The 12,961-nt window shown below is 50.1% G+C and overlaps 1 protein-coding gene across 1 annotated transcript in view; it reads left to right on the top strand.

Annotated features, from left to right (window-relative positions):
• The window catches only part of vav3 (vav guanine nucleotide exchange factor 3), a gene marked incomplete at its 5' end in the record, with an annotated part of 88,991 nt that extends 86,825 nt beyond the window's left edge, over positions 1 to 2,166 (top strand). Inside the window, 2 exons of the mRNA XM_080020271.1 lie at positions 69 to 220; positions 1,630 to 2,166. Of these exons, the coding sequence (XP_079876397.1) occupies positions 69 to 220; positions 1,630 to 1,674 (197 nt within the window). The 3' untranslated portion in view covers positions 1,675 to 2,166. The remainder of the gene's footprint in view (positions 1 to 68; positions 221 to 1,629) is intronic.
• Positions 2,167 to 12,961: the final 10,795 nt, after the last annotated feature.

Genomic DNA, 12,961 nt, shown 5'->3' with positions numbered 1-12,961 from the left:
CCCCCCCCCCCCCCCCCTCTCTCTCCCTCCCTCCCTCTCTCTCTTGCTCTCTCTCCCTCCCCCTGCAGTGTTCACCCCCAAGGTGATCGGTGTGGCGGTGGCGCGCTACGACTTCAGCTCGCGGGACATGCGCGAGCTCTCGCTGCAGGAGGGCGACCTGGTCAAGATCTACACAAAGTCGGGGGCCAACGGCTGGTGGCGGGGCGAGGTGAACGGCAGGGTAAGCGCTCCGCCTCCCCTCCCCTCCCCGCTCCACCTCCGCACAACCCCCTTCTCCCTCCCAAATCACCGTCCAACGTGTGAGGGACGAGGCGGTCGACCGCTGCCATCACGACAAGGGCCTCATCCACACATGAATGCATACCTAGTAAACCGAAATACCTAATAACACTTGGTGTCAAACAGCGCAGAACGACATGAGGAGCACAACAGAGCTCTGAGAATACTCCACCCTGGAAACACCGTTTTCGCGCGGACGGGAGGAAGAAGCGCAGAGAAAACGCTACGTTCGTACAAAAATGTCCACACAGGCGCGGCCACGGCCTTAACTTGAGTCGCCCACGTGTTCTTCCGTTCAATGGCCGTCCCTGCATCGCCGTCCGAGCAATTCATTGTTGTGCGTGAAAGAGTTTTTGGATGGTCGGTCAGAACCCTGTGGCGCCGCCCATTAGCGGCTGCCTGCACAGGCGCTCCTCGTTGCTTATGCACATTTTAGCACCTGTATCCGTTTTGTATCACTGTGTCCACCAAACACACATCGGCAGTGACCTCCTGCGGCCGCGATGCACTTGCGGATAGAAACATTTCCCTGGAAGATCAACTTTGGGACTTTTTATCTGTAGATCCAGAGTGGCCCCCAGAGATTTTACGCACCTACTGTATGTTCGGTTTAGTGACTACTGTGCATTATCACCGGATGCGTTGCAAAGACATTTCACTGCATATATGTATGAACGTACGAATAAACCTCTTGAATCTTGAATCTTGAAGTACAGAAATGTACATTCAAATGTGCAGAATCGCGGCTACACTTAACTTAATGATAAAGAACAAATATAACCTAAAAATAACAGTAGAAAAGTACAAAATAAAATATAAAAATGACCATGTTATATCCAAAAATATAATTTTACGGTAATAACTTAGAATAACAATAACTACAACAATAACTGATGAAGTAACAATAACTTATGAAATAAAAAATGCTGGGTGATACCTTTCACTGTTCACACACACCCTTTAATTGGAGGGCTTGAATTGAAGATGATGGCGAAAAAAACCCAAAACAAAACAAAAACACATTGGATTAGAATGTCTGCTAGTGGCAGACATTCTAATCCAGGAAGTGGAATCCTCTGCTTCCCAGTCTTACGAGTCAACGTCAGCGAGACACGAGATTTAATTAGCGGCTACTTTTTCCTGGAAGAGGTGGACCTGTGCCAGCCAGCCTTCGCCTGCCCCTGCTCAGCCGTCGTGCCGGTACCGCGCTGTGATACGAGACAGATGCGGGGATTCGAGTGAACACGCACGCACGCGCGCACGCACACACACACACACACACACACACACGCAGGCAGGTCTCCTAAGCCCTTCATAATTACCGATTCCCTTTCTTCTCTCCCTGCCCAGGTCGGCTGGTTTCCATCATCCTATGTGGAGGAAGGAGAGGAGTGATGAGAGAGAGGGGGACAGAGAGAGCGAGAACGAGAGACAGAGAGAGAGAGAGATCCTGGGAAAGGAAGCGTGGGAGCCAGGGGAAGGACCCCGAACCGGGCAGAGAGGAGGTGTGAAGGAGGCTCGGTGACAACCGGGGCCGTGGGCTAAGCGGGTTAGCAGCTTGCGGATGTGACGGCGTAGAACTGTAGGCAGGCGGGCCGCGTTGCTTTCTTTGCACCCCTCTCCGCCATCCCCCCCCAAAAAAACCCCACCCACACCCCGGTCCGGGTGCGGCCTTTGGAAGCCGGACGCGGACACTGAATCTCGGCGCGATTGAGATGTGATTCCAAAGCTCTGCACTGCTGGTCACGTGACTCTGGTGGCGGGCTGCTTGTCCGGGAACGAGCGAGAGGCAACAAACACCAGCCAGAAACCTTCCCATCCGTCCGTCCGTCCGTCCATCCGTCCATCCGTCCGTTTGTCCGTCCATCCTTCAGCCTCTCCAGCAACCCCCTCCCTCCTGGCTGCCCTGGGGCCTGGCTCCCAACTTCTCTATGGCTGCCAAGTCTCCTGGCCGCCCTCCCCTCCGTCCGCCCTCCCCTCCCGCGGAGCCAAAGGAGGAGAGACGACGGGGGGGGGGGGGGGGGGGGGTGGGGGCGGGGGCGGGGGCGGGGGTGGGGATGGGAGGGGTGTAGTCGAGGTGTCCTGCCTTCTTGCCCTCTCACTGTACAAAGAGGCTCTGGTGCGTTCGGACCTCGCCCGCGCGACGGTTCCGCTAAAAGCAAGTGCCTGTCGATGACTCCGCCACCCAGATTTGATGAGACTTTCAACATACAAACAAACACGTGCGCGCGCGGGCACACACACACACACACACACACACACACACACACACACACACACACCCACACACACACACACGCACGCGCGCGCATGCACGCATACACACACACACACACACACACACGCACGCACGCAGGCTTGACGGCACGTTGACGGCACTCCCCTTGAGATTACTACCTCGGGGTGTGCGCCGTCCCTCGCCAATAAGCAGATAAACAAGGGATGGGGGGAGGGAGGGAGGGAGGGAGGGAGGATTGGATAGCATCGCTGCGCAGTGCCAGTAATTGATCGCCGTTGTTCCTGTTTTACACTTCCCGACTCCTCCGTTCCTTATCTCCTTCCCGGACGATGGTGTTTTCCGCTTTCCCTCGGCCGTTGGCGCTGCTGCAATCTTATCGGCGACAGCTCTATTGACGGGGACGGGGACGGGGGACGGGGACGGGGGGCGGGGCCAATTCTTCACCGAGGGTTTATCTGATCCGGGACAGGGCTTGGTAGAGTGGTTGAGTGGAGTGGACTCAGGCTTGTCCGGGAACGTGGCCGCGGCTACCTGGGAGCCGCTGGTGTCCTCTCAGGTGCCCCCCCCCCCTCAAAAAACCCCCCAAAAAAAACAACCCATAAACTTTAAACTCCGTGAAACGCACTGACAGCTCTGCTCGCCTCTCTCTCTCTCTCTCTCTCTCTCTCTCCCCTGTCTTGTTATTTCATTCTCTCGGAAATCCCGTTTTCTACTTCTGTGTCGTATTTGAGTCGCACCTGATCCATTTTGTATGTCCGTCTGCCTGAGTCTCCCTCTCCTGCTTTTTTTTCCCCATTCCGTCTGACCTCAATACATCTGCTCCTCTTTGCTTTTACACCCTTTCTCGGCTCTCCCTCTCGCTCTGCCCCCCGGAGAGACGCCATTTTCCCTTAATCCACCAATAAGAGCGGATTCACCCGCCTTCCATTGGACTAAAATGCGTCTGCGGCCGGCCGCGCCTCGGTTGACGCCCTCCGACGCTCGCCTGGATACCGGCACGCGGAGCGAAGCTCTTGACAGACAAGAAGAGCGGGGGTAAAAAAAGCCGGGAATGGGAACACGGGCCTCCTCGGTGAAAAGCATGCACGAATGCTGAGGCGTCACTATGACCATTTATCATCAAATCCAAACCACAATAGCCGTGTCTCGGGGGCGGTGACCTGAGTCCGTGCGGCTGCTTATCGTGCGCGGCGTTTGTTTGTGTTCTGGGAGTCCGCGGAGAAATTGCCGCATACACAGGCTTTTGTGCAGGCTTGACGGAAGCCGCGCGTCAGAATATTTGTCGGGCGTGTCAGATGAGCGGGCCATTTACAAAATGCCCTGATCCTCTTAAAATGGTCCCTTTGAAGGCTTTGTGTTCTCTGAATGAAGAGTGTGCATTCCTGGTTTACGTGTCGGGATCTCTGCGTCGTCTCCTTCCAAGCTGCTGTCTCCTGCGGTGTCGCCCAGCGGCTGCTAGATGGCAGCATTCAAAACCATCTAATAATATTCACACTCCTGCCGTCTCGCCCTGCTTCCCCCTTTCTTAATCGTTACCCGGGGGCGGCCGTGACATCACCGGAAAACGACCCGAACATCCGCGGCGTTCGCAGGCCTCCGACACGTGGGTCCGGGGCTTTCGTGCGCATAGACCCCCCCCCCCCATTAATGCCCCCGGCCGCCGAAATCATTTAATCCACACGTTTCTTTAAGGGAAGCGCGATGTACGGCCCCGTTTTTACATTTACATTACATTTACATTTAGTCATTTAGCAGACGCTTTTATCCAAAGCGACTTACAATTGTTCAAAGACCGACGGACGCAGCCATCAGGAGCAATTAGGGGTTAATTGTCTTGCTCAAGGACACTACAGCATGCTAGCAGGAGGAGGCTGGGATCGAACCAGCAACCTTTGGATTACTAGACGACCAGCTCTACCTCCTGAGCTACCATCCCCGCATCCCCGTTTTTAAAGCTAACCTCAAACTCCGCGGCGGGAGCCCCCCCTCCGGGAGGGTTTGGCGTCGACGCCGAGGGCAAACGTCAACGCGGTAAATGGCAAGGCTCCGCTAATGATCCACTCGCCCCGCCACGTGTCTCGGCCCGGATAAACTCTGACAGTGCACGGGGGCTGTTTACAACCCCGCCCCCCTCTCTCCCCCTCTCTCCCCCACCCGCCGGCGCATATCCAGATCTCCGCGTGCGGCAGGAGGGAAGGGAAGGGAGGCTCAAGGGTATCTGTGATCTAATCATTACACCATCTCCTCACCCCGCCGACCCGACTGCATCCATCTCTCTGTCTCTTCGCCTCGCGCTAAAACGTCGTCATCCACCACCCCCCGCCGACCCCCATCCCCCCGCCCCACATGCTCCACGCCGCCGTTGTAACCGCTCTCGCTCCCCATATATCTTTCATCTAATCTCTGTCGCTTCGGTTTCCCCTCCCTTTCTTTGTGTGCGCTTGCAAGCTCCCATCCTCTGTCCCCTGTTACGACAAGATGTGTGACTTTGTTGAATTCTGTGACACAGAAGATCACCTCTTCTGAAACGAAAATAAATAAATAAATAAAAAATAAATAATCAGCAAAAACAAGAAAGCTCTTCGGGGGATGGACGCAACCTTGAAAAACGACTCAATTACTCGGGATTATATACCGTCCCTTTCTTCAAGGTCAATGGTGTTGAGGACTGTATAGCACGACTGTCAAAATGTACAATTGTACAACGCACCGAACAAATAGACATGAAGGAGCCTCAAATATAACCAAAACTTATTGTGGCGAGTTATTGGCGAGGATTGATGTGTGGGGTCCAGGAATGTCACAGAATTCACAGAGGTCACACATTTTGACGCAACACCGGCACGAGCGTCTTTGCGGCCGGAGTGGAAGATCCGGTACAACGGGGCGAGGTGGACTTCTCCCCGTTTTCATTTAAGGACCTCCTCCTTCTTTGGTTCTCCCTGGATACGTTCCAGCAGTCGCCAACATACCTTTCTTGACGAAAAACAGATTTTAGCCGATTTGGCTGAAGTACTGTCTGCTCAAGCTGTTAAAACGGTACTTGACAATAATTGACGCAATATTATCCGAGCTGGAAGGCGAACGATCGACCGCAGCATTTTTTGATGACATGAAAGTAGTCGCATCGATCCTAGCGCACAGCCTGGTCTGGGTATCAATCTGCTTTGTTTATCGCCGGTTGCCATGGCGTCGATAAGACGCCACGTCAACGTTCAATAACTAATATCACATTCTCTGCTTGGATTAATAAAGAATTGAGGCGGCAGCAGGAAGTGAAATCAGCAGGAGGTGGCCTTTAAAAATGCCATTTCAGTGAGAGGCCGGTAGATTTCTGTTTACAAATGAGAACACACACACACACACACACACACACACACACACACACACACACCACACATACACACACACACACACACACACACACACACACACACACACACGCTATGAAACTCCTAGCCAAGGGAAAGTCGGCAACAGGTTTTCCTTTACTCCTTTACACAAATATTGTCATAAAAAATGACCGTCAAATGTCCAGGGCTCTCTTCCCCTCTTCTTTTCTCGCAGCCCATGACTAGGAAAACCATCTCTTATCTTAATCGCGCAGTCGGCAACAATTCGCCTAGCTGTGATCCATCTCATGGCGGCAGCTTGCAGACTGTGTTTTCCATGATGCTGTGTGGTCCCTATTAAGCCAAAGATGTACACTGTACTTACACTCCATGTTGTGTCTCATGTACCACGGTACCATACCACTGTGGCCTATCTCTACATCTACGTGCAATCCAGACTGTGTAGCATTACCTTGTTGCTGTACCATACTGTATATAGGCCTATATATATATATATATATATATATATATATATATACTGTATATACATGTATATATATATATATATAAAAAAAAAAAATATATATATATATATTTACATGTGTATATATATATATTTATAGAAAAATTATATATATATATATATATATATATATATATATATATATATATATTTATATATATATATATATATATAACATGTATAAAGCGCACAAATAAAAATGTACATTGCTTCTTCTAATGTGTTATTACTCTAGTTTTGTCCGACTCACACGCAGCACTGAAAGTGTTGATACAGGATAGCAGGAGTTTTGAACTCTCTGTACAGTGTTGGGTATAATTAAAGTTGTAATCTGAGAGATTCTTTTTTTACAGAAATTCCGAATGTGGTACTTTGTTTTAGCTGGTCATTCGATGTATTTTGCGTTATGCACATGCTCCTCCACATGCCGTTTCATTTCATTATATACATTATAGACATTATACACATGATAAACATTCATATGCATAATGTGTGCAGTGTGTTTTCACGGACACAACAACACCTCAGCCTCATCATCAACATAAATGAATCACGGCGCACCAGCATGCCAGTTAAAAGAGGAATCCTCCATTCATGCATTACTTTTTGCTCCCAATGGAAGAAAAAACCAAACTAACACGTGGGCTCACGCACTGCTTGAACTGAGGAACCGGCATCTGGCTCAATAACAACAGACCCGGTGCTAATTAAGTTGCTGTTGTTACCTGTCGTCTTTTGTTATCACCGTCCGCGTCCCACCTCCTTCCCGGCTGTAGCCGCGGGGTGCTGTTTGGCAGTGACTTACTGGCTAATAGGTGTGAACGAGGCATGAGGATAAACGGGGCCCCGTTAGCCGCTCCTGGAGCGCCGCCCCAGCCAGAGCGACGGCGGTTCCCGTCGCTGTTGGCACGCTGATAATGAGGAGCCAGATTCAGCCTCCTCCTCTGTCCTAAATGGAGTTGCTGAATTTTTCACAGCGACAAACAAAGTGCATGCTAACGGTAGCTCGGTCGCGCCGGTCATCTGGGGCCGAGCTATAGCTGAGCGAAAGACGCAGAAAGTCGCGCTCTCGCGCTCCTTCGGTCGGTCGGCGGGACCCTACGGCCCTATGGAGGACGCTGCAAAGAATGCACGGGCGCGAGGGCTACTCCGGTCCACCCTCCACCCTCCACCGCCCCCACCCGTCCGAGGGAGGGACCACCGAACCAGACAGATGGCCGCACAGCGGTGAATCACCAACCTTTGAAGTCCTGACACGACAGATCAGACCTAACTTTCTTTTTTGCATCACTGGAGACCAGAGGACTGCACCAGACCGGACCCAGTTCCTCCTTTGTCAATAATGTATTAGAAGAATGTGTATTTTTGTCAAGCCACGGGCCCTGCCTTGGGGTGACGCTCCTTTTAGGCCCACAATGGCCATGAGATGAGGAGGACACAACACCGCCCGTTTTTAACGGGAGAATCCAAAACAGCGGAAGACACGGTGGCAAAACTGGCCAGTCGCCACTTCCCTAAGTTAATATGGTAAAGACAATCCATCAAACTGGTTTTCAGGGTCGCAATTGTCTTTGCATTGCATGGCATTGTTAAATCAAAAGACAATGGCTTTCTGTGACCGCAGTGTCATTGGAAACAACATGATATTAAGATTATATATATATATATATATATATATATATATATATACACACACACACACATATACTGCTCAGCCACAACATTAAAACCATTGACAGGTGACGTGAATAACATTGATCCTCTCGTTCCAATGACACCTGTCAAGGGCTGGAATATATTAAGCAGCAAGTGAACAGTCAGTTCTTGAAGTTGATGTGTTGGAAGCAGGAAAAATGGGCAGGCGTAAGGATAAAGAGAGACTTTGACAAGGACCAAATTGTGATGGCTGGACGACTGGGTCAAGGTATCTCCAAAACGACAGGTCTTGTGGGGTGTTCCCGGTATGCAGTGGTTAGTACCTACCAAAAGTGGTCCAAGGAAGGACAACTGGTGAACTGGTGACAGGGTCATGGACGCCCATTGCTCTTTGATGCACGTGGGGAGTGAAGTCTAGCCTGTCTGGTCCGATCCCACAGAAGAGCTGCTGTAGCACTAATTGTTGAAAAAGGTAATGCTGCTATGATAGAAAGGTGTCAGAACACACAGTGCATCACAGTTTGCTGTGTTTGGGGCTGTGTAGCTGCAGACCAGTCAGAGTGTCCATGCTGACCCCTGTCCACCCCTGAAAGCTCCTACCATGCACATGTGAGCGTCAGAACTGGAGCATGGAGCAAATGAAGAAGGAGGCCTGGTTTGATGAAACATGTTTTCTTCTACATCATGTGGATGGTCGGGGTTAGGGTCTTATGGAGCATCTGTGGGATGTGCTGGAACAACAAGCCTGATCCACCTCCCAACTTCCAGGACTTAAAGGATCTGCTGCTAACGTCTTGGTGCCAGACACCACAGCACACCTTCAGAGGTATTGTGGAGTCCAAGCCTCAATGGGTCAGAGCTGTCTGAAAATGGCTCAATATTTACCTTTTTATTTAATGCAATTTTGCTTGCTTGATTTTTTTTATTTTAATGCCATTTTGAGTTTGTACTTTAATTAGCTTATTCTAACCCTGTTTTTAATGTAGTTCATCCTTTTAATTTGCATTTTTATTATTTTTATAATTATTATTATTATTACTAAATCAAATATAATAATTATATTCAAGTAATTATATTCCTCGGACACCCAATAAACAAATTTTACTTTCGACGTTAGACAGAATTTTTTCCTTGGGCGTTCGGCGTCTAACCCAGCCAACGGCGACGCAAGAGCGACCTAAACTCACCGCGCAGCCTCTCTTTCTCTTTCTCCCCTCCCCTTCCTTCCTGTATTTTTCATCTTTCCCAATCCCTGGATCTCATAAAATCTGCAACCACCGCCACCTCCGCCAAAACCACCGCCACCACCACCACCACCACCACCTCTCTTCTCCCTCTCTCACCCCGCCCCCACACCCCTCGGCGCCTTCCCAGACTGCACTACATCAGTCCCCGTCCATTTTTCACTCCATCTCGTTGGCATTCTCCGCGGGGGTTTGCGGCTCATCTTCGGGGGGGCCACGTGGGAGCCGTCATTATTGCGAGGCGCGGAGGCGGCTGTGTGTAAATATCAAGCAGCACTCTCCCTCCCTGTTTTACTTAAGACTATCAGTGCTGCATAAACACCAGAGTGCCGTCTCGTGGAGGAGGGAAGGAAAAAAAGGCACTCGACGTGGCTCATCTCCATAAAGCACACACGGATGAATGCGCTGCGACGCGCGTGTGTGTGTGTGTGTGTGTGTGTGTGTGTGTGTGTGTGTGTGTGTGTGTGTGTTCATGTGTGTGTGTGTGTGTGTGTGTGTGTTCATGTGTGTGTGTGTGCGTGACAGACACTTACTCGAGCCATTTCAAAGCTTAACCATTTCTATATGCCTCAGTTCTCGCTTGAGCTCGGGCCCCCCGCCCACGCCCACGCCCCCCCCCCCCCCCACCATCCCCACCTCACCCCCACCCTCGCGGCGGTGAGGTACTTATGCAGCGTTGACTGGCGGCGGCGGCGTGTGTTGCACTGTATGTACAGTGGCCGATTTGTTGACACAACTTCGCCTCGGCCTCCGTGAAACGTAAGGATCGCGTATCGACCGCGCCGCCCGCACGCGAACGCCGTTTGCACCACCACGCGGCGTATTCTGTCCCTTCCACGCCGACGGCCGAGACTGCGCGGGTGCCATCACTGGAGAGGGTGCATTCAGGATTTTTTATTTATTTATTTTTTTCATCAAATTGACTGAACATTCTTAACCGGTTTGGGGGTTTATCAGACGCTTGGCGCTGGGGCTCTCCCCTGCGTATTTCTTTTTTTTTTTTTTTTTTTTTTTTCCCTCCCTCAAGGTCAATAGGAAAATAACCGGAGGCAGCCATCCTCCGAGTGTGATTTTGATTGAAAGCACTATTATAGTCCACGCAATAATACGCAAACGCGCTCCTGCCGAATGATCGCGCCTGGGTTTTGTCAGCCGTTTAGCCGCACGGATGTTATCGAATATAGGAGGGGGGGGGCGGGGGGGGGGGCGGCGACGGCGGCGACTCTTTTGGAGGCTTTTAGCAGGAACCGGAGTGTCTGGAATGGAGGCAATTTATAGCGGCGAAACGCATTTCATCACACTTAAAGCCGGAGCTTTGTGCACGTTCGACGCGAACGAGCCTGTTGTATTAGCATCTTTATTTGCATGTTTATGAGAAAAAGCAGCTGTTAATGCCGTTGACAGTTGTGACTTGTAGCCTGTCGCCCCCCCAGGAACTGCACCTGATCTGATGGAACGAGAACCCCCCGCCGCCTGGGGGCTTGTTTTCCCTCTTTTGATAAATGTATTCGTGGGGAAGCCAAACAATCATGGCCATTTGTCGGCCGCGAATGTGAACAGCGGAGGATCAATAAAGGAAAAATCCCGGTTGTTATGGAACTTAAAATGAACGTGAAAATGACTTATCCATCACTATGACTAAAGGCGTTAAGCTTGTTGTGAGTTACTCGGGTGATCATTAGCGCAACTAAATCAACTTTCTGCGGCGGCGACAGCCCTCGAGACCAGCGATTTCCAGCCGTTTTCTTCTGCCGTGGCACACCCTTTACAACGGAATAATCCCACCGCACACCACTTTGCTGTTAGCCACGAAAAGCCGCAAACACGCAGAACCGTGCTTGTTATTGTCATCACGGCCTGCTCGTTGCGACGCAAGACTGGCAAATGGTTAGGGTTAGGGTTAGGGTTTCGGGTTAGGATTTAGGGTTAGGGTTGGGGGTTAGGGTTAGGGGTTAGGGGTTTGGGTTAGGGTTAGGGGTTAGGGTTAGGGTTAGGGGTTAGGATTAGGGGTTAGGGTTAGGGGTTTGGGTTAGGGTTAGGGTTAGGGTTTAGGGTTAGGGTTAGGGCGACGATCCGAAGCGAGCACGTCTTTAAAACGGCGCTGGGGTCGGGGGTCTGACGAACGCAGAGATGGAACCTTGAACGGGAAACGATGAATCAGTGAAGCCTCGCAATATTGATCACGCAACAGAAGAGCTAGTTTCCGTTATGGATTTATTTAAGTGGAATTTGAAAGGGTTTTTTTTTCCCCGGCACGATTATTGAAAAACACTGACAATATATTATCAATAAAGTACAGACCGGCTGTTTTGCTCGAGTCCAACACGGAGGAGAAGAACCGAGCGGACGTCGGTCAGTCATCATTTGAAGCCACGTTCGCTTCGTTCCGTTTGCTTCTGTCCCTCAAGCGGCTGGTGCCCTGATCTGCCTGGGTCGGGGGTGGACGTTCATTCATTTATTTATTTTTTTACTTTGAGAAAGGTCTCATGGCGCTGTATCGGAGCTGAGAGAGCTACTTTATTATTATTTATACGATTATTTATATTTCACGGTTCCTTCGAGGCAAAGTTCCTGCTCTCTAGCTCAGTTTTTATCCAAAACGGAATAAAATGGGAGTTGGGTCCTCACCAACACTAGACTTCTAACCGTGATCGCTCAAACTAAAGTTTTAATGTTTTTTTTTCCCAATCAATGTTCTTCTTTTGCTGGGTTGGGGTTAAAATTGTTGCTTTTTTGGAGCTAAAATTTGGGCATATTTGGTTATGTGTCAAAAAATACATAGCGATGAATGTGGAATTGCAGTATTGCAGCAGGGTCATAGAAAAACCTTAAATGCCCGTATACCTACACTGCGAATTGGAAAAATATTGGATATTGTACATATAATGCTGGATGGGGCCTTTAAATAGGAGTTAACTCCACTGCATTGCCTTGTGCTGATACTGATATGACCTCCAAAACCAAACATTTTCCTTTGCTCCGGCTCCAATGTTTCAACATTTGGCAAGCGGCGAGGTTGCCGTTAGCGGGCGGCCGGGCTCGCTCCCGTGTTTGCTCAGTGCGAATGTTTGCCGTGGTCCTGTGTGCGCGGGGCACTGAGATGCGGAGGTGTTTGTGTGTGTGTGTGTGTGTGTGTGTGTGTGTGTGTGTGTGCTAAAGATGACTGCGGTGGCAGACACATTTTCCCAGTGCAGCTTGTTTAAACTCCAGATAACAGTTTATTTTAGGTGGCGCTTGCAAGCGCCGCATTAATTATTTGTCTAGACTGTGTTTGTGGGAAGCATACAGGAAACGACATCTGCCTTTGTGTGCACATGAGCATTTGTTGCCGCGGAAAAAAAAAAAGCATAATAATTCATCTAAAATAATAATAATTTGGTTTACCTGGAAAAATATCGCGTTAAGTCCCATTTGCTTTAATAGAATGTGACTCCTTAGGTGCCCCCGCCCGGCTGCCCACATATGAGCCAAACCGAAAATCCTAATTAATGGAGAATTTAGCAGCCATATTTGGTTACACTTGGCCTATATAGCTCTTAGATTTATTCAAGCCAGGCGTATTTTATTCTGATATTATACCCTGGCACAGTTTGGTGTGCTGTGTTAGGCAGACCCCCGCTCCCTCACACGCGTCGCACAGATGTGATGGAGATGTGGGAGGCGGCGCGTCTATTTTGGGTTCTTTGAG

The sequence above is a fragment of the Zeus faber genome, assembly GCF_960531495.2.
Source record: "Zeus faber genome assembly, chromosome: 19".
NCBI lineage: Eukaryota > Metazoa > Chordata > Actinopteri > Zeiformes > Zeidae > Zeus > Zeus faber.
The sequence above is the reverse complement of the archived record's forward strand: the minus strand, read 5'-3'. Positions and strand labels throughout refer to the sequence as shown.